This window comes from Myotis myotis, unplaced genomic scaffold, assembly GCF_014108235.1.
Source record: "Myotis myotis isolate mMyoMyo1 unplaced genomic scaffold, mMyoMyo1.p scaffold_m19_p_16, whole genome shotgun sequence".
NCBI lineage: Eukaryota > Metazoa > Chordata > Mammalia > Chiroptera > Vespertilionidae > Myotis > Myotis myotis.
The window spans coordinates 9,211,078-9,232,454 of NW_023416320.1; the positions used below are offsets into that span (position 1 = coordinate 9,211,078).

A 21,377-nucleotide genomic window follows, 5' to 3' on the forward strand; every position below is an offset into this window, starting at 1 on the left:
GGTCTGTCGGGTGGATGACCTCATGAGTGCTGGCCAGGAAGCTCCAGCTTTAATTTAAGGTCATATTCCTGAGATAGGCCGAAACTGCAATTAGGTTAGGACGGTGTTAAGTCTCGGTTTGGTGTCACGGGGCTTAGCAGAAGTGACTCCATGTTGGGGCTGTTGTCTCTATGTTAACAGAGCTTAGCCCTCATGGATGGGACTAGTGCACTTATAAAAGAGGCCCAGCGAGTTCCCTCTCCCCTTTGCTATGTGAGGACACAGAGAAAAGACAGTCATCCACGAACCAGGACGAGGGCTCTCATCAGACACAGAATCTGATCTTGGACTTCCCAGGTTCCAGAACTGTGAGAAATAAATTGTTGTTTATGCGCTACTCAGCCTTTGTCATCTCCAATATTGAGACTTGTTCCTAACAGCAGGGGACAGCCCCTGTCCCTGACCCCATTCCACTCATCATAGGCGGCTTTTTTGTATCCAGCCCTTGTGGAGTGCTTTCACTATTAGTGATTTTCCTATAATCAGATTATCCTTTTGGCCACACCAGCTAATGCATTTGAGCATAAGATTTTTTTTTTTTTAATATATTTTATTGATTTTTCACAGAGAGGGAGGGAGAGAGAGATAGAGAGTTAGAAACATCGATGGGAGAGAAACATCGATCAGCCGCCTCCTGCACATCTCCCACTGGGGACGTGCCCGCAACCCAGGTACACGCCCTCGACTGGAACCGAACCTGGGACTTTTCAGTCCGCAGGCCGACGCTCCATCCACTGAGCCAAACCGGTTTCGGCGAGCATAAGATTTTAATATTGTTATCATATGCCTGCTATGTTTAATTGGCAAAACAGTACCATCCCCTTATATTACATGTACTCTCAATGTGGCATGGTCATTTATAAAGACCAAGTCGCTGAGAGTCTCATAAATGGAAAGAGCCTTGGGATATGTCCCCAGGTGCATGGACAATACATTCCTTCAACAGAGGCATCTGCTTATTCAGTTTTATCAATCTTTGCCTCTTGCTAGGCGGAATGCCCCAATAAACAGCAACAACTGTGAGACCCAGTGGTTGACTGCATTTTTTACCTTTTATTAGAATTCTAAATTATTTGAGGTACTCTCTTGGGAGAGAATAGGGGGTGTGGTCTTGCCTGAAGGCTGAAGAGCAGATGAGGTCTCTTTGGGGAGTAGAGGTGACATTTTATGGCTCTGCATTTCTCTCACATTGCTCATTTAGTTTTTTGGAGCCTCCTTTAGGAAGTCTCTCTTTGTGAAATTCTTCAACCCACAAAGAATACTTCTTCAAAATATGGTCATAGTTCAATCTTCCAAAAACCAACCTGGACTCACATGCATTCAGAGGTGCTAGCTCAATTTCTATGGAATCAGAAGCATCCAGTGTTACAACTTCTAGTGCCCTGATCTTCTCCTTCTTTCCTTTCTTCTTTGCTCACTCTTCAATTTCTCCATATGACCCTCCTGGCTGGCCAACCCTTAAACTTTCCCACGGGAAGCTTGGTAGTTGGCACTCAAAAGCCAAGAGCTGGCTGTCTCCTTTAAGTTGTAACTCTCCAGTTCTCGAAATTTCTTTCTTTGAGATTTATTACAGTGGAACATTACTAAGATGTAATTCTCAGAGTATGACTGTATTTTATTCTAATACTAAGTTCAAAAATTACCATAGCCTCGTATCTATATATCTACACTAGAGGCTCGGTGCACAAAATTCATGCACGGGTAGGGTCCCTAGGCCTGGCCGGCAATCAGGGCCTATCTGTGGGGTGACCGGCGGGGCAATCAGGGGACCCCACTGGCACCCACCTTGGCTGGCCTGGTGCCGCCCGCCAGCCAGCCCCCCCCCCCCCCACCATTGCTGCCACTGGTTGCCTCCCTTTGCAGGGCGACCAGGTAGGGCGATCCGGGGGGTGGAGGGGGGAGTGGGGAGTTCCCCCTGCTGGCACCCGCCTGCATTGAGCGTCTGCCCCCTGGTGGTCAGTGCACGTCATAGTGACTGGTCGTTCCACTGGTTGTTCTGCTGATCGGTTGATTTACATATGAGGCTTTTATTATATAGGATCTATGTATCTTAAAGGATCACAACTCTAATACAGTATAGATTGAGTTTTAGAACAAAATTTATTCAATAAATATTTATTGTGTGTCTTATGTACCAGGAATGAGAAAACAGTGGTGGGCAAGATAGAAAGGTCCCTGGTCTTCTGAAGCAGGCATTCTAGAAGCAGGATGGCTTCATTATTCATTACTCTGTAAGTCAGAGAGAAAAGTAGTTAGAACTGGAAGGGGCTATGCATTTGCCATGTTCTGTAATATACCCCAGACATGGAATTGAAAAAAAAAAAATTAAAATATTTCAGATCAATTACTTTCATTCGGGAAATACATGCTCATTATTTTCTTCAAACTAGAAATTACTATATCCCTCTTTTCTTTGAAGTTCTCTTAAATCTGTTATTATTCAGGGTCTCCGTCCAATTTTTCACCAAATTACCCTATTTGTAGCTTCCAAATGTTAAGATCTCTATGCTGAAATGAAGTCTATAAAACGCCTTAGGGGCTTAAACTGTGTGTGAGGCAAAAATGGTATTTAAGCTCTTAATGAAATTATGAGCTTTGAAAGTGCTGTATTTTGGGTTTATCGGAGTCTTCCTCTACTTCTCTTTTTTATGGGGGGGGGCGGTGGGGGACTGGGGGGAGGAATTCTCTTAATACACGTTACCTGTATTGTCTTCTCTTTTAAAATACAGTTTCCATGACTTGGAGATTTACGAACACTTCCCACTGCTTGAAGGCATCTGTGAACTATGTGTGTTTTTCCAACTCTCAAAGCAGTTCTGTTCTATGGTCTAATTCTCGCAGGCTAACAACTATGGCTCTCGTTGCCTCATCGATCTTTCTCCAGAAAAAAGACAGTGAAGAGAACACGAAATAGAGAAGCACCGAGCAAAAAAGCGTGGGGATGGAGAGAGGAAAAGCGGGGAGAGAAGAGGAAAAGGGAGGAGAAAATGAAGGAGCCACTGGAGTACAGATCGCGGGTGAGCCGACCCGGGGAGCCGAAGCGCCGAGCCGCCCACCGGTCCTCGGGGCTGCCAATCGGGGCGTAATCCCGTAGGAATTTCTCCGGGGTTTAGCTGGGAGTCACACTGCCGCCTCCGCTCCCCCAGACGCCGGGAGAGCCCGGAGCAGCCAGCTCGGGGAGGAGGGAGGAGGGCGGGAGGGAAGGAGGGAGCGGAGGCCGGGAGGAGGAGGACCCCGGAGGGAGGCGGCGCGCGTGGAGGAGGGGCGCAGCCGGCGAGCCACTCTCCGCGCTCCGCCACGCTCCCCTCCAGATACGCGGGGAGCTCCAGCCGCGCGGAGCACACCCCCGCCGCGCTGCCCCCAAACTTCAGCTGCAGCTCCATTCCAAGCCCTTCCGAATTGATTCCTCCGGAAAAGGAGCGGAGCCGCGACGCGGGGAAGGAGCCCGCGGGGGAGTGAAATAACCGCAGAGCGAGAAGCGCTCCGGAGAGCAGCCTCCCCAGAGCCCAGCTCGCTGGCCGGGAGCGCAGAAACCAACAAGTGAGAAGGCGGCGCGTCCCCGGGCGCAGCGGAGGACTGGGGGGCGGACGCCGGAGGAGGCGGAGAGCGCCCCGAGCCGGAGCCGGAGCCGGACCCCCGAGCCCGAGCGGCGGTCGCTGCAGCTGCTTTGCTCGGATCCCTGTTCGCGGGCTGCGCCCCGGTGCTGGCCAAGAGGCTTCGTGGCGCTCGGGTTGCCAGCGGCGGCTCCCAGCCGGTCCTCGGGGAATATGCGGCGCGCTTGGATCCTGCTCACCTTGGGCTTCGTGGCCTGCGTGTCGGCGGAGTCGGTGAGTGGGCCCGGCGGGGTCGCGCGCGCCGTTTCGGGGTGCTGGAGGTGGGGGGGAGGGAGTCCGCAGCGCCCGCGGGGACCGGGCAGTGCCCCCTGGGGGTTCTCACCTCCACACCCCCCACCCCCCGATCGGCGCTCGGCCCCCGGGGCGTCCGCTCCCCACCCCTCATTCCCTCCCCGCAGAGCAGAGGCGCCGCGCGCTGGGGTTGCCCCGCGGTCCCCGGGGATGAGGGCGCGAGAATCGCCGTTTGGTCCAACCGCAGAGGCCCCTGAAGTCACCACCAACTTCGCCTTCAGAGGGCCTTGCTGTGCCCCCCGGGAAGGACCCAGGGGAAAGGGTGGGAGACGTAAGGGAACCGGCCCCCTCCTCGCGCTCCTCACGACTGAGGGGCTACGGAGAAAGTTTGAGGTCCCCCCCTCTGCACACCATCTCCCACGCCGGCTTTCCCACTCGGTTGAATGCAAGTAATGAGGAGAGAGGGCCGTGATGGAAGCGAGCCGCGTGTGTTGGGAGAGGAAAGTTTGCAAAAGTTCTTTTGTCTGATCTCCGTGGCTGGGGCGAGGGGGCCAACGCGACGTGGAAATGCTGCCCGCGGAGGCGCAGTCTGCCTTCCTGCGGGGGGTTCGCCAAACGGCAGGGAAATGCCGGGGCGCGGGCCGCCGCGATCCGGTCCTGCGGCGACCCCCTCCTCCTTGAAGAACCGAGGCGGCCCGCCCGCGCTCGGGGACGGGAGGACATGTTAACATGGACGGCACCGGAGTGCCGCGTGGGATGCGAGTGACACCGTCGGCCTCGGGTCTCCAGGCGGCCCGGGCCGAGGCTTCCATCCCGCCGCGCTCGCCATCGCGGGCCCTGGCGGGGGTGCACCCGGGGCCGGGACGCCTCTTCTCCAGCCCCGCAGGCAGCGGGCACTTGGTTTCTGCTTTGGGTGGGTTTCGGCGGCTGGAGCTTGTTTCCCTACGTCGCCCTACGAGCGCCCTCTAATGGGAACTGTCTCCTGGGCTTTACCTGGTGCGTGGCGGCCCCGACCTGGGCGCCTCGAGCTGCACCCCGATTACGTTTGCAGCGTCAGCGCCCTCTGGGGTCTCGGTTAAGGAGTCCAGCTGTTTCTGTGCCTCCTAGTTCCCCGCGTCCCTTCCCTTTGCCAGCGAATGCTGTGCCGGTTTCTAGTGAACGGAGGTGTCTCTTCTAATGAGTAATGCCAGCTTTAGGGGTGGTGCCGTTTCCCCCCTCCCCTTTGGGGTGTTGCTTCCCCTTTCTCCCTTTTTGGAGTTGAGGCAATTGAGGATTGGGAAACCTCTTTGGCGCTGAGCAGCAGATGGGCATTTTTCCTCAGTGCGGGAGCCTGTGTGGGCTAGCTGGTCCCCAAAGGCTCCAGGAGATGGGAGAGCAGGCAGAATGGTGCACTGACGGAGTAGGTGAGTGTTCAGGTGCGAGAACCCAAATAGAACTCCGAGCCTTATCAGTATTATTTCTCTTTGGCAAACGAGCTTTAATCCACTGGGATTGGTAGTCTCCCAGCCAGCGATGAACTTTGGCTTGTTGTGCACAAAAAAGGAGAGATTCTCTGTTTATTTCAGAAAAACATTAGTGTTCATCTGGTTGCAAAAGAGGGCAAAGGGAGAACTCCATTTAAAGGTTTGCAAGAGAAGCCTGCCTAAAAGCCGTGCAAGCTTGAGGAGGTCCTTATTTATTTATTTATTTTCCCCCTGGGTTTACAGGGAATGTTACTATTTGGGGATTCTAGGAAAAGAATGTCTCTATCTTCTGCCTCTCTGGGTTTTAGCATAAATTCGACAGTAGTGCAGCTGTTTGCACATACACATACTTAGGTGCACTACTGTCCTCCCCAGTGGCACCTCTCCCCCAAACTCAATTTTGGGGTTCTACTTTCCAACCAGAACTGTGTGCTTTCTGAGTGAGCTGCTGTGGTAGATACTGTTGGCAGCCACTGGAATATCGCCCAAAAGCGTGCTTAGATATTTTTAAAATGTGAACTTGGAGACTGTAGCAGAGTGTTTGTTAGGCAGTGAACCAGTTTTCGATGGAAGCTGTTTCCACATAGTCCACTTACATCACTTTTCAGTCTGTTTGTTTCATGTCCATCGGCATAAATGCATGCGACGTTGAAAGATTTAATTTTTAAACATTCAGCCTTTCTATAGCACATTATTTCCAGCACTTCCCATTTCTCTTGGAAAACTGCTGTCTCCTGGGAGTTAGACATCGTGATCTGAGCTTAAAACCTGTCTCTGAAAGGAAGAAAGGGAAAATGTCTGCAGTTAGTGAATTCTTTAGTTTCAACTAAGCCCAAGGGTAAAAAAAAAAAAAAGAAAGAAAGAAAAAAAGGTTCTCAGAAACCAAGGCTCAAAGCTGTCTGTGAAAAGGAACTGGTGGCCCTTATGGACACGGGACAGCAGGGACAGCCTATTGGTGCTGATGCGTTTGTACTTGCCACTGGCAGGTTAAGACTCACTGCGGAACGGAACGCCTTGCGAGGGGAAGGGCTGACTGAGCGTGGCGGTAGTGATATGTTGCTGTTTCTCTGTTCATTTTTTTTTTTTTACATGACTGTTTAGCTTTCGAAGTAATATATTGCAGTCTGTTATAAATGCATAATTTGAACTGGAAATATGTTTTTAAAAAAGGAAGTGTTTTGAACTAGTGGGATTTTTATACACATACTTAGGTGTGTGTAAATGAAAAGAAACTGTCAAGTCATTCAGACCCATGCATTACCTCTCTGTGTGTTATGAAAGGCAGGCTTTGGGAAAGTTGCATTAGAAGGGAGAATAAAATTGGAACAATATAACCTTTTGCGGTGCTTTAAAAATATGTGCCTTGGCTGTTGGAGTAATGAAACAAATTACTTTTGCTAGGGAATTTTATAGAAACAAGGGCCCTTTCTCTGGGAGGTGGATATTAGCCGTAGGTAGATGTCATTTAAGAAGGAAAGATCTTGTAAGATCAGGCTTGCAGAAGATGCTAGGAGGAATTTGAGTATGCCCTCCAACCCTTACTTCTGGAACCTGGGACATCTAGTTTGTGTGTGTGTGTGTGTGTGTGTGTGTGTGTGTGTGTGTGTGTGTGTTTTAATATATTTTTATTGGTTTCAGAAAGGAAAGGACAGGGAGAGAGGGATAGAAACATCAATGATGAGAATCATTGATCGGCTGCCTCCTGCACGCCCCCTACTGGGGATCGAGCTGGCAACCAAGATACATGCCCTTGACCAGAATCGAACCTGGGACCCTTCAGTCCACAGGCCGATGCTCTATCCACTGAGCCAAACCAGCCAAGGCAGGGACACCTAGTTTTGATGGGGCTCACCTTTCGAAAGACTGTGTACCGTGATTACTCAAATAGTGCCTTGAATAACCATTAGTTTGGAAAGGATTTCAAAGAATCATCTAGATTTTTTTTTCAAGGTGGGACTAGTTCTCAAGTCTTCAGAATCCCCCAGAGACCTGACTGGCCAGTTCTAGGTGGCCTGGGTCTCCTGAGGTTGGCAAGGCCCCTGAGGCAGACCCAGCCACATAGAGCTGGGCCACCTTTCTCAGGCTTATAGGGAATTTGGTCAAGCCACTGTGCTGTTGGCATGCCAGCTGGCAGTGATCCAATAGGTCACGTGAGGATTGTCATCTGAGTTTAGATTCTCATGAGAGTGGCCCTCCTCCATTTCCTAAAATCAAACTGCAAGATGTCACCCATCGTTTTCTTCTTCCCCAACACAGAAGACTTGCCATCCGTGCCACTGGCGACAGGACATTGTAACGTCTCAAAATCACCGAATTCTTTCCTGGACCAGAAGCCAACATAAAGTTTACTAAATAAAAGCAGGACATTTTTTATTTTACTAAATAAAAGCAAGAAATCATGAAGAAGGGCCTGTGCTGAAAACAAGCTACTCTTGTCGTCTGTGCCTGAGCCGTCTCTTTAATTGTAGTCTTTTGGATTTGAATCTTGAAGGTGTCCCTGACTCATTTATCTTTGTTGACTTACACGGCCGGTTGGCCTCTGAGTCCACCTGCACGTTGTTTATGCCACAGATACTGATTCAGCCCCCACTAGGCGCTCAGGATAAAGCAGTGAGCAAACCAGGCGAACCCCTCTGTCTTTTGGGAGTTCTCATTTTAGTGCTCCGGACAGTTTTCCCTTTCAGTTTTTCCTCTCTTGGGGCCTTACCAGCTCCTGCCTCCATGTCAACAGCTTTGTAGTTGCCCTTTCTGGCCCAGATGCTCATCTGCTGTTTGATTTATTCTGTATCACTTTGATCGTATTACCCACGCCCCATAAACTCTGTGTTTCCTTGTTGTCGTGGTGTGGGGTCTAAAGATCTCTGCCAGGGTTAGAAGATGCTCCATAAGACGCTGCTTCTGACTTCCACCCCCTTGATCACCCTCGGTCATGTTTCTGGGCCTTGGCCTACCAGCCTCACTGTCCTAAGTGCTCCCGGGACACGCCCTCTTCACTGTTTCTCCTTTTACACACTGTTGCTTCAAATCCAAGTTCCAAACAGCTTAACTTGAATGATCCGGCCCTTGTTTTCATCTTTCTGTCAATAGGCAGACCGATGGCCAGAATCACGGGGAAAGTATGTAAAAATCCCGATTTCAGGCCTCCTCTCAGACCAACACCATCAGAAACCTGGAAGGAGGCAGCCGTCTGTGTTTTTATGAAGCATCTCAGATGAGTCTAACGCGTCAGCCACATGTGGGAACCACAGCTCTGGGTTGCACATTTTACCCCTGATTCCAAGCTATTTTGTTTTGATCCCAGGGCTTCCAGCAGTTAAGTAGCTCAGTGACCCAGGGGACGAGGGTAGAGCGCAAAGGGGTTGGGCATGGGAGGTGGACAAGCCTGGGTTCCGATGCTGGTACCTGGCCACTTCTTCAGCTTTGTCACTAAACTCTGAGCCACTTAGAAACCACACACGCGTGTGTATAAATTGTGCCTGAGAATGCCTCAGTGACACGGCTGCTGTGAGCAGAGGCGGAGGAAGCATGGGATTGGTGCTTAAGGCACAGAGGGACTAAGTGTTTTTTTTTCTTTCTTCGTTTTCTTTCTCAGCATCTGCTTTCTTGACTATGAAACCAGGGAGCCGCATAAGATGTTCCCGAGGCTCTGAGACCTCTGATGTCCTAGAGGGGTTAGTGCCACTGGAGGGGAGGCCCCGTTTCCACATCTTTGGCCCCAGCCGCGAACACCTGTGGATGCTGCTGTTTTATTTTTATTTATTTTATTTTTTTAAATTTTGCTTTATTGCTTAAAGTATTACAAAGAGTATAACATATGTCTCCTTTTTTTCCCCCCGCCCTTGACAGTCCCCTAGCCTCCCCTACCCCCCAGTGTCTTGTGTCCATTGGTTATGCTTATATGCATGCATACACGTCCTTCGGTTGATCTCTTACCACCACCCCCCACAACCCTCCCCGGCCTTCCCGCTGTGATTTGACAGTCTGTTCGATGTTTCTCTGCCTCTGTATCTATTTTTGTTCATCAGTTTATAATGGTCTTTATTATCCATAAATGAGTGAAATCCTGTGGTATTTTCTTTCATTGACTGGCTTATTTCACTTAGCATAATGCTCTCCAGTTCCATCCATGCCGTTGCAAATGGTAAGAGTTCCTTCTTTTTTACAGCAGCGTAGTATTCCATCGTGTAGATGTACCACAGTTTTCTAATCCATTCGTCTGCTGATGAGCACTTTAAGTCAGGCGCCTGCGGCCAGGGCAGGCGGGGTTGGTTGGTCCCACTGGAGCTTGCTTCCCTCTGGCTGCTCTGGACAGTGTGGTCTGTGGGCAGCTGAGTCCAGCACCCAGGGCGGACCTGGGCTAGTCTGACCGTTTTGATTCTCCAGACCTCAGTTTCATGTACATTGCAGTGTTGGCCTAAAGAATAAACAAGCCTTCGATGCCAAGTCCCGTACATCATCAGTGTCCATTCGCGCTTCTTCCTGTTTTCTGGGGCTGGGTTGAGAGTCCAGCGAGTAGGAAGGAGAGAGAGTTCAGGGTGCATCGCGTGCCGGAGTGCTGCAGGTCATCTAGAACAGTGGCCGCCAACCTTTCGGACCTCACGGACCACCACGGTCTGTGGACCACCGGTCGGCGACCGCTGATCTAGAATGAGGGGGAAAGGGTGGCGACGGCGTGTTGGGAAGCTGCGGACCTAGAAAGGAAGTACATTTTTTTTAAAGGGTAGACATGCATGAAATTCCTCCTTTTAGCAATTTGAGCTTTGGATCTTACTATTAAAAAAATCTTCATTGGGTTCTGACAAGTCTGTTTCTAGGGCAGCATGAACTTTAGCAACAAGGCTACAGGGGTGACTGCCTGTGAGCAGGAAAGAATACTGTTGAAGCAGAATTGTGAAGAGGTGTTTAGGATTATGTGAGACAAAACAGGCAGGAGCTTTTAACACAGTGGCGTAGTCATGCCCTGAGTTACCTGTTTGTAACTGTTCCTCTCATTTCTTGTTTTCTGATTCCCTGAAGAGTGGGGGATTGGCACAGGAAATGGGCTCATCTGATAAGCTCCCGCCCAGAGGACGGCCTGCCTTTTCTTACTGGGGCTTCCTTCCCTGACTTGGGGTGGCTCAGTTCTCTGTTGAGATATTGGGGATCTATATGCTTGTACTCAGCTTTTCTCTGAAGGTGGGCAATGTGAGAGAATATGCCATTAATTATTTCTGGCCCATGAAAGATTCCTTACGGGGACTGGATGAATCTGTAAGTGTTAAGATGTGAAAGGCCCATATTTCCTAGTAATGTTACCTCTACAAATCTATCCAAAGGAAATAATCATAACCGAGTAAATGTATTTATTGAAGCCTTACTTATAAATAGTTAAAAACTGGAAGCAACCTAAGGGTACAACAAAGGAATGGTTAAATAAAAGATTGTAATTTATACTATAATATGATATAGCCATTAAAAATGTATTTGAAGAGTGTTTATAATTTGGAAACTGCAGTGGAGAAAAAATTGGGTATAAAACTATGTAAAATAAAACTTTGGTTATATTAAATAAATTGTGTATACACATGTGTATACACAGACCTGAGCATGTGATAAAATTGCATCGCAGTAAATACACGCACACATACACACAAACAAATGAGTATAACCTAGGGAAATCTGAATAAGACTGGTGGACTGTATCGGTGTCAATATTCTTGTGACAGATTTACTGTAGTTTTGAGACATGTTACCACTGGTGGAAACTGGGTAAAGGGTACAAGAGCTCTCTCTGCATATTTCTTACAACTTTATGTGAACCGACAATTATCTCAAAACATTTTTTTCAATTAGAAAAATGGCACCAGACCTAGACGGTTTTACAAGTAAGTCCTGCCGATCCTTCAGAACAGATAGTAATTGTTGTCCAAGAGTTTAGAGAATGACAGAAGGCTATTCTTTTTCATTTTATGAGGTTAGCATTAAACCAGACAAGGAGAGCACAAGAAAACAAATCTGCTGGCCAGTTTCACTTGTGATCATAGATGCCAGGATTTTAAATAGAATATTCATGAAACTGAATACAGCAGCTTATTAAGAGAATAATGATGAGTCCAAGTAGGGTTTTTCAAGGATTGCTTCAACATCAGAAAAGCAATGCAGTTATTAAGTTTAAGAGAGGCAACACTCTGATCATCTCAACAGATGCAGCAAAGCATGAAGATGTTAATGTAAGGGTCTCTAATTTCTGGTTAACTGAAGGTTTACTATATTAGGGTGAGTACATCTGTGCTGATAGTTCAATTCACTTGACATGTTTAGGAACCAGAAGGCCATTGTTTACTGAGTTGCTAGGCAACCATCTCTAGTTACATGGGTAACAGGTGTGTGATGTGCAATAAAGTATGGATCATAACATATATAGATTTTAATTCATGTGAAGCTGTAGGTCTAGCATTGCCAAGGTTCAATTGTGTTCTCCCAAATTAAGATAATGCAGAAGGTAATTTTGAAGGTTTGGAAATCAGGTATATTGGGGTTCTGTTTCTGGTGGTACTACCCCCTAAAAACCATGAGACTATGGGGAAGTTTCTTATAATCTCTGAGCTTGTTTCTTTTTTTCAGTTTTAAATGGATTATAATAATTTGATTCTTGGATATTTTGGAGATTAGCCTCAGTAATGATTAAGAACTTCTAACACAAACCTGGCCCATAATAGGTTTTTTAAATGCATTTGTTTCTCTTTTTTTCTAGCTTTAAGTTTTGTGATTATGGAATATTTTTATATATGCATGCACATGTTCTTGTTTTTCACTTGCATTCTGACCCTTGACACTAAAGGACATGTATTTTCACAAATTTATGACTAATTTATTTTTTACCAGGCAAAAGTGCGATGCTGAACTATCCTCTTTCTTTCCCCATCATCCATATTTCAACATCAGAAAAGCAATGCAATTATTCACAGCTTAAGGGAGCTAACTTACATTCAGCTATAGCTCAAAATCGACTTGTATACAAGTTGGAAATTTAGTTAAGACTTGATAGTATAATGTAATACTTGAGATTATAATTGTAAAATTCTGAAAGAAGGTCAAATTGAAATCTTATGTTGTAAGCACTGATTTATCTGTTAAGTTTACTAATGAATTAAAATATTATCTTTATGTTCCACTTCTGAACTCATTTAGGTAAAAGTAGCATTTTGTTTGATAACTAAAGGCCTGGTGCATGGGATTCATGTACTGGTGGGGGGGCGTGGCCTGCGGGGATCGGCCCACTGCGGGAGTGCCACTCATCTCGGTCAGTAGAGCAGCTGTGGACCCGCCCTCTGAGCAGCTGCTCCCACTGTGGGAGCAACGCTCATCCTGGTCAGCTGAGCGGTGCTCCCACTGTGGGAGGCACTGACCACCAGGGGCAGGCTCCTGCATTGAGCATCTGCCCCCTAGTGGTCAGTGTGCGCCATAGCGACTGGTCAACCGGTCATTTTGGTCATTCCTCCATTCGGTCATTGGGCTTTTATTATATAGGGTGTTATTTGATTATATTTTTGTCTTGATTAATTAATAAATGAAGTTTTATGTTCGCTAAATCAGTCAGTTAATAGTAAACTCATATTACTATACACCAAGGGCAAAACTCTTTGTTGGTCTTGTAAGTTAAAAAGAATTTATGACATGACTAGAGGCCCGGTGCATGACATTTGTGCACTTGGGGGGGGGGTGGTCCCTCAGCCAGGCCTGTGCCCTTTAGCAGTCCTGGAGCCCTTGGGGGATGTCGGACTGACGGCTTAGGCCCAGGGGTGAGTGGGCCTAAGCCGTCAGTTGGACAGCCTTAGCGCTGCCATGGAGGCAGGAGAGGCTCCTGTCACTGCCACTGTGCTTGCCAGCTGTCAGCCTGGTTTGTGGCTGAGTGGCCCACTGACCACCCGGGGCAGCCCTGTGTTGAGCGTCTGCCCCCTGGTGGTCAGTGCATGTCCTAGCGACGGGTCGTTCTGTCATTCGGTTGATTTGCTTATTACCCTTTTATTATATAGGATACCTACCTTTAGGCAACTGTTACCTACCTTTTGATTATTTAGGTAGTTGAAGATGGGTTGGGCCCATAGTTAATATATACATTATATAAAATATACATCAGTTCGTTTTTGTCTAGTTAAACATATCTAGCAATCAAAACTGCCAAAGAACTATAATTGAGAAGGAGAAGAACTCCCTGTAGAAGAGAAGTCACTGCTTGACAGAAAAACACAAACATACCTTCCCTGAAGTGGCAAAGTGTGTTGGAGAAAAATTAGAATTCTATTGATGACTTGAAGACACTTGATTTTTCTTTTTCTCCATCTGCCGTCCAAGGAAAAACTTTCTGAGTGTTAACACGTACAAAAGATACAGTGAGCAAGAAATTTTTTAGAACCTGAGTAATCTGGTGATGTTTATATCAGGGGGAAAAAGAAACCTTACATTTCACCAGTGTAATTCTTCATACTCTAGAAGCTCTGGGCTCTTAAAGGTGAGAGCTAGACTTCTATTATGTGTGAAGATCAAATACTCTTAGCTGATGAGTGAAAGAGGTATAACGGTGTTGGATTGATTCTCATTATATTCTTTTGGATTCTGGTTTTTCAATATGTAATGATGGGTTAGAGAGCTGGAATTGACTTTTAAAAGGAAACATATCTGAAGAGGTTTAATTAATTTGTCCAAGATCACATAGTTAATGGAAGAGTTTTAAATTGGGCCTAGGCCATCTGATTTATTAGTATTTTTTTCTTACCATGTAACAGTCCCTTCTGGCTCCTTCTTTTCCATTCCCCACATTAGTGACTGGCACCAGATAAACTTACTCTGGGCACATGTTTGACGAATAAATGAAATACCAAGTGGAGCATACACAATATGTTATATATACTCTGAATCAGTATAGTTAATGTGTTTTGTGCAAAATGAATCATTTAAGGTGATGATTAGATAATTCTCAATTTCCAGCAAGAATTATGCGCCACTAACTACTTTATTTGTCTGCAAACCATTTGGCTAATTAGGGGAGGAGAATGAGAATATTAGGAGTTGGATGACATGGAGAGGTCAGGGACTGAAGTGAACTTGATTTGTGGAAGATTCTGGAGACTTGTGGGTGGAAAAGAAGATAAAATCTTCCTGGAGATAAGATCAAAACTAGAAGCAAAATCTTTGTGAATTAAATGTGAATTTAATTAGGGAAATCGCTGCTATTGTAGGTTAAGGAAAGAAGAGGAGGATTTCTTGGATGTTTATTCCTTTAAAAATCCTCACCGGAGGATGTATTTTCCATTACTTTTTGGAGAGAGTCAAGGGATGGATGGAGGAGGAAGGGGAAGGAGGAGGGAAAAACATCAGTGTGAAAGAGGTGCATTGGTTGTCTCACATTGATTGGTTGCCTCTGGCACACACCCCTGGACCTGTGCCTAGTACCTGTGCCCTTGACTGGGAATTGAACCCATGGCCCTTTGGTTCGTGGGCCCACACTCTAACCACTGAGCACATAGGCCAGTATATTTTTATACTTAAAATGTGACAGTGCTTTCCAGGAGAAGAGAATCTGTGGCACCAATGGCTCAATTGTTTTGGAAAAAGCACTTTTTCACTCAATTGTAATGCTGGATGTAGGTTCATCTTTTCTCCCACCATTTATTTTCCCTGAACACTGCTTTTGTAAACCTAAGCATAATAACAAATATATCTGAGTCATAGTTGATCAGAAACTGAGTTTTGGGGATGAATTTTGGAGAAATGAATTTATTCAAAGACAGTAACATTAAAAATGACTACACGGATCTACTTAGAACTATGGTAGGCCCTTTCCATTCATTGTCTCAAATTGTGTCACCCGGCTAGGCTGTACTACTTGACGAGGCTGCATTCTATGTGGCCCAGCACAAGTTGGATTTTCAGTTTTTCTAGCTTTACCGAATCCCGACATGATAGCATCATCTTCCAAGAAAGCAGTAAAAATGTTTAAATGTATAACCACCTTTTAATATGTGTATGGGTGCCGCCCTAAAGAGTGAAATCTTCAGCCGAAACTGGTTTGGCTCAGTGGATAGAGCATCGGCCTGAGGACTGAAAGGTCCCAGGTTCGATTCCAATCAAGGGTATGTACCCGGGTTGCAGGCACATCCCCAGTGGGAGATGTGCAGGAGGCAGCTGATCGATGTTTCTCTCTCATCGATGTTTCTAACTCTCTATCTCTCTCCCTTCCTCTCTGTAAAAAATCAATAAAATATATATATATATATATATAAAAAAAAGAGTGAAATCTTCAGCCCTTCATTTGTTTTGGTTGGTCCATAGATCACTGCATTCTGGTTTCTTCACAACAGTTAGCGTAGTGTTTTAATGGCTCCTCTCCTCAAGCTTCAGTCTGGAACGGGAGAACTAAGGAGTAGAATGGATGGGAATCTCTTTCAATTCCAGCGCTGCCAGTATTGGTACGACTTTGGGCAGGTTGCTCAGTCTCTCTGTGCCTCAGTTTCCTCATCTGTAGAAAGGAGCAGTCTCAGCAGCCACAATAGAGAGGCTGTGAGGATGGATGAGCTACTGCATGCCAAGCATTGGGGAGAGGCCCGGGGGGTGTGGAGTCAGCACTCAGTAGATGTGCTGATCAAAGAAGGAAGGTTTTGAACCTGAGACTGAGGAGAATGATGGTGCCACTGGCAGGAGAGGCGGAAATATTTCCTTTTTCCTTTTCTTCCTATGTGGCTGCTGTGTTTCGGTGAAAAGAGGCGGCATTGAAACCTCTCTAGTTCTTAGCTCTCATCTGGAGAGTGAAGGGCATGTTCTCAGTCAGTGATTCTCAATCCTTTCTGCCCATGAAATTCACCTGGGGCGCTTCTAAGCGCTGTCTGTGCCTGGGCCCCGCGCAGCACCAATTACCGCAAATCAGAGCTGGGGCCGGGCTGTTTGTAAAAGCTCCCTGATGATTCTGACCTCTGGAAGGTTTGAACATCACGGCCCCAGATGCCTTTCTCGGTCTCTTCCGGCTTAGAGGGAAATCAAGGAGGTAAGATATTTTCATCTCAAACCACGTTCTTTACTGCTGTGACGAAGCCCCATGGCCTGCAGTGGCTTCATAGGACCGAGCTGCTGCTGTCCCGGTCTAAACGGGGCAGGATTCGGAAATGCTTGCTCCCTCCCAGCTTCTCCCTTTTCTACGCTTCTCCTCAACATCTTTTTCTGCTGCCTCCCACTTCTCTGATAACCATGTTGAGATTACTTGAGAGCTCATTTGACAAATGAGACATTTGAGAGCTCTTCAGACAAGAGGTTCTATGTAAATTTGTACATTCGGTTTATCTGAGGATGTCTTTAAAAAATACCGAAACATTTCCCTTTCTGAAGGAAAACGGTCCTTAGTGGAACAAAGGATGCTTGTCTTCCTGGCCTCGTTGCAGAAAACCATGTTTGGTCAGCTTATTAGATTTGCCGGAGTTCATGCTTTGAGCAGAGATGGTGTGTTTTACTGATTGGAAACGTATCCTCGGACGTTTCCGAATGTACCGATCGCGTATAGGCGCTGCACATGCGGATTAATGATGGACGTCTTGTAACTGCGCTACAGCTCAGCTCCTTGGGCCTGGTTTGAGCTGAATTAATTCCATGAACTGTACGGTTTCCAGCTGAAGTAAGGAAGAGAGAGCGCTTTAGGGCTGTCCTGTGAATAAGGCATCGGAGTTGTCTTTAGTTCTTGGCTTCAGTGAAAAAGCAGCCGCCCATTACCTAATCTATTCCTAGCTTTCTTTGTTCAGATATCTAATTTGGGAGCATGTTTGCCCTCGCTCAACTCTGAAACACAATTTCCCTCTCTTGAATAAAAGGGGATGTCTTTAATGGACTCAGGGGAAAAAACCCCACCTCATTTAAGAATTCTAGAGTTCTCAAAGCCTTTGGGAAGTGCGCTGCCAGAGAGCATCATTAAAATGCTGGCCCTTTAGAAACTTCCACTCAACATAGATCTGTCCTGCAGGAGAGTTGGAAGAAGCTATTCTGAGCAAGCTGATAAAATGAGCCATTGTTATGATTCACGGGCTTTTAAAATCAGTAAGTCTCTCATATCTAGAATAAAACTCAACATGACTTTATTATTTTGGCGGCAGTAGGGTTAAATGCGCCTGCTCCAGAGCATTGATACTGTGGGACCTTGACTTAGGAGTGTCCCAACTAATGAGTTGTTTGAGATACCAGCTGTCTCTCCGCTGATTTTTTGCATTGAGTTGACAGAGTAATTTGAGTTAACGAGCTCCTTAACGAGGTTGGTCTCGGAACGAATTAAACTCGTAAGTCAAGGCCCCACTGTATCTATAATACAGTTGGCAGATGGAAGTGTTCGTGCTCCATAGAAATGAGGTCGATTAGGTCAGTGGTTCTCCAAGTGTGGATAGGTCAGCAGCAGCTGCATCGCCTAGGAACTTGCTAGAAATGTAGATTTATTGGCTTCCAGACCAACCAAATCAGAAACTCTGGGGGTGGGGCCGAGCATTGGAGTTTTAAAAGCGCTCCAGGTGATTCTATTGCGTGCTGGAGTCTGAGAACTACGGAGTGGTTCCCGTCCCTGATGGCACGGGCACTATTACATGAGAGCCCCCGTGGCGGTGGGGCCCGGGTATCAGTATACTGTTTGATGAGTTTCATAAACATAGGAGACGGTAGCAATGTATCTTTGGTATCTTATTTAATGGTTGGTAAACATGAAGAAAGGAAAACACAAGTTTGTTTATCTTTGGCTGATTGGTAAATGCTTTTCCTAAGCCCGAAACATGAATTCAAAGGAATGTAGTCACCCCACTATTCATTGCAGCGTTATTTACAATAGACAAGATTTGGAAGCAGCCCAAGTAGATGCCCATCAGTAGATGAGTGGATAAAAAAAGCTGTGGTACATTTACACAATGGAATACTACTCGGCTGTAAAAAAAAGAAGGAAATCTTACCTTTTGGGACAGTGTGGATGGACCTGGTGATCATTGCGCTAAGTGAAATAAGCCAGTCAGAGAAAGATAGTACAATAGGATTCCACTGATATGTGGAATCGAACGAACAAAATGAACTAACAAAATAGAGACAGATTCATCCATAGCAGGCTAATAGCTGTCGAGGGGAGATGGAGGGATTGAGCAAAAAAGAGAAAAACCTCACTGACATGGACAACAGTGTGGTGTGTGTTGGGGCGGGTGAAGGAAGGAGGTGGAGGAGGGCATTGGGGGAATAAATGGTGATGGGTGGAGACTTGACCTGGGGTGGTGAACACAAAATACAATGTGCAGACGGGATGTTGTAGACTTGCACACCTGAAACATGTGTAATTTTGTTAACCAGTATCACCCCAATAAATTCAATAACAAGGAAAAAAAAGAAAATGAAATATTCTAAATGAAATTGTTTGCATTTTTAGCTGCTAAAGATTGTTATACATAGAGGCCTTTAGTACCGTAGACAATGATGAGTGTTAGAAAATGATGAATTGCACTTAAGTTGACCCTCTCTTTCTCAAGGGTTTGTTTCCTCTTAGTATATATTTTTATACCTTGCCCACTGCATAAAGGATTTGAGGTGATTTCCAGGGCTGCATATCTTTTCCACAGACTTGAGAAGAAATGACATAAATGGTTGATTTATGCTTATATGCAACCAGAGCGTTCTAAAAGCAGCATCTACTATGCAGTGCTTTTAAAGAAGAAACTAGTAGTCTTAAATGACAAATTAATACATAATATTCAGAATAACATACAAGTTTCAAGCCTCAACTGAGTGCTTATTGCCCCTTTAATAAAAATGGGGATTGAAGGCACATTTGATACAAATGAATTAAAATTTCATTTGCCCAGAACTCTGTGTATTTCGTTAATAAGATTTACCCCAAACACTATTATTGTTGGTTTAATAAATTCTAAGAGCATCTGTGAGTTTGTTGTCTCTCTCCTTGGGCATTAACTACTCTTGTGACTCTTTACCAGGCTGCTCTTGTTATTTTGTGCTTTGAGGTATAAATAGAGACAGAAAACCCAGAAGTTTCAAACAAATTCCATACCACAAACTATTTGCAGATATGTTTAGTATTCATTCAGAAGAGCCTTTTAGTTTATTTCGTAGAAAACCACTTTCTTTTAGCATTTTAGATGTACAAGAGGATCCATTTTTATTTTATTGGGACTTTAAATCAACAATCATACCAGTAAAAACATTTTCTGGAAAGTATCATCATCTAACAAGCACCAGGAAGATTTTATGTGATGACGGATACCTGACCCTTTGTCTTCCTGGATCTTAAATTCTTTTGGAGAATTAGGAATGAAAGGGGTGGGAGCTTCCAAGGAGACATACTTTGATTGACTAAAAGGAAAACCTTTCTAAAAGGCATCAGAGATGGAACAGACCACTTCTGAAGTAGTGAGGGCTGCGCCTGGAAGTTAGCACACCTGTGTTTGGGTGGCCATTTATTTGGGATCTTTAAAGGGGATTCCAAGCATTAGCTGGCTAGGAGACTAGCCGACCTTTACAGTTTCCTTCTAACCTTAAGAGTCTGTCGTTCTTATAAGTATTTTGAAGTTGAATGCTGAGCAACTTAACATGTATTTTATTTCCTTCCTGATTAGCTTGGTCTGGCTGAGACTACACATCCTTTGTTGCCTTTAGTTGAAGCTGTCGGTTCAAGAAGCAAAATTCTTGGACCAACTTTCTGTTAAACTGATGGCAAGACCTCTGTTTGCCAAATGTAGGGGTTTATGTAACTACTGGAATTCTGGAATTTGATATTGCCTCAAACTTCAAGGGACCCCAACAGGTACCTAATCAGGTAGAAAAGCCAGCTTGACTGATGTGAGCCATTGGGAGAGGAGGCAAAATCAAGTCACAGCCAGGAGCCTTGAAGGGGAAGAACTTGAGGGGGAAGGAAGAGTCGTTGGAGGTGGGGAAGCAGAGGGCTCTGCAAGACAGAATTGGGGGGAAGGGGCCACTGTCCCAACCTGTCAAGCGTTTGGGGGGAGATAGTCTTAGCCTCCCAGGTAGCTCTTCTTAGTCTGGACAAGGACAGTCAGGCCAGGTCATGAGCACCCATGACCCCACGGGTCATAGCACAGAGCTTTCTTTATGAGGCTCAAGTGCTCATTGTGAAAAACACCACTGAGACAAACGATGGGCAGAAGGGCTCTAGGTTAGGAACCATTTCCCTACCGCTTCCCTTTTGTCCAAACACTTCTTGTTTCCTTCTTTAATCCGGGAGAAGCAAGAGAATGCTGGACAGGTAGCCAGAAGACTTGGGTTCTTTTTTTAAAAAACATATTTTACTGATTTTTTATAGAGAGGAAGGGAGAGGGATAGAGAGTTAGAAACATCGATGAGAGAGAAGCATTGATCAGCTGCCTCCTGTACTGAGGATGTGCCAGCAACCAAGGTACATGCCCTTGACTGGAATCCAACCTGGGACCCTTCAGTCCGCAGGCCGACGCTCTATCCACTGAGCCAAACCGGTTAGAGCAAGACTTGTGTTCTTATAGGCTGGCCTTTCTCTGCCGGCGACCAGCTGTGACCTCTGGTGGTGAATCACTCAAGTTCTTGTGCCTCGGTTTCCCCATTTGCAGCCATACATACTATATAGTTCTTTAATGGCTGTGCACTTTTTTTTTCTTTTTTAGAAAATCATTTTTTTCCTCCTTTCCACCTACTACCTTGGAATAAAGTTTTAAGAATTCCAGCCTACATATTAACACTGTGCTCTGTTCTCCTCTCTTCCTCTTTGTCAGCCAAGTAAATTGGTTACAGTTGTCTCTTGAACGCAGTAATCTTTCATGACTAACCATTTCCTCTGAGATGCCCCTCAATGGAGCTGCGGTAGCTCAGATTTCTTCCTGCCAGATAGGAGGTTGGAGGTTGCTTTTGAGAATGGGAAGTAGGATTGGAGTAGGAGGTAAAGTTCTCACAGAGGGGGAAATGTCCACCTGTCAGAGACAGGAAATAACTGGTGTGAAGGCCAGCTGTCCTTGTTCTGTGGCTGACAGTTCTCAGCAGACCCTTCTCC

The 21,377-nt window shown here is 45.9% G+C and overlaps 1 protein-coding gene across 1 annotated transcript in view; it reads left to right on the plus strand.

Annotated features, from left to right (window-relative positions):
• Window positions 1–3,367: 3,367 nt before the first annotated feature.
• Window positions 3,368–21,377, plus strand: part of SDC2 (syndecan 2) — a 94,562-nt gene continuing 76,552 nt past the window's right edge. The window contains exon 1 of the mRNA XM_036337807.1: window positions 3,368–3,866. Coding sequence (XP_036193700.1) covers window positions 3,807–3,866 — 60 coding nt within the window. The 5' untranslated portion in view covers window positions 3,368–3,806. The remainder of the gene's footprint in view (window positions 3,867–21,377) is intronic.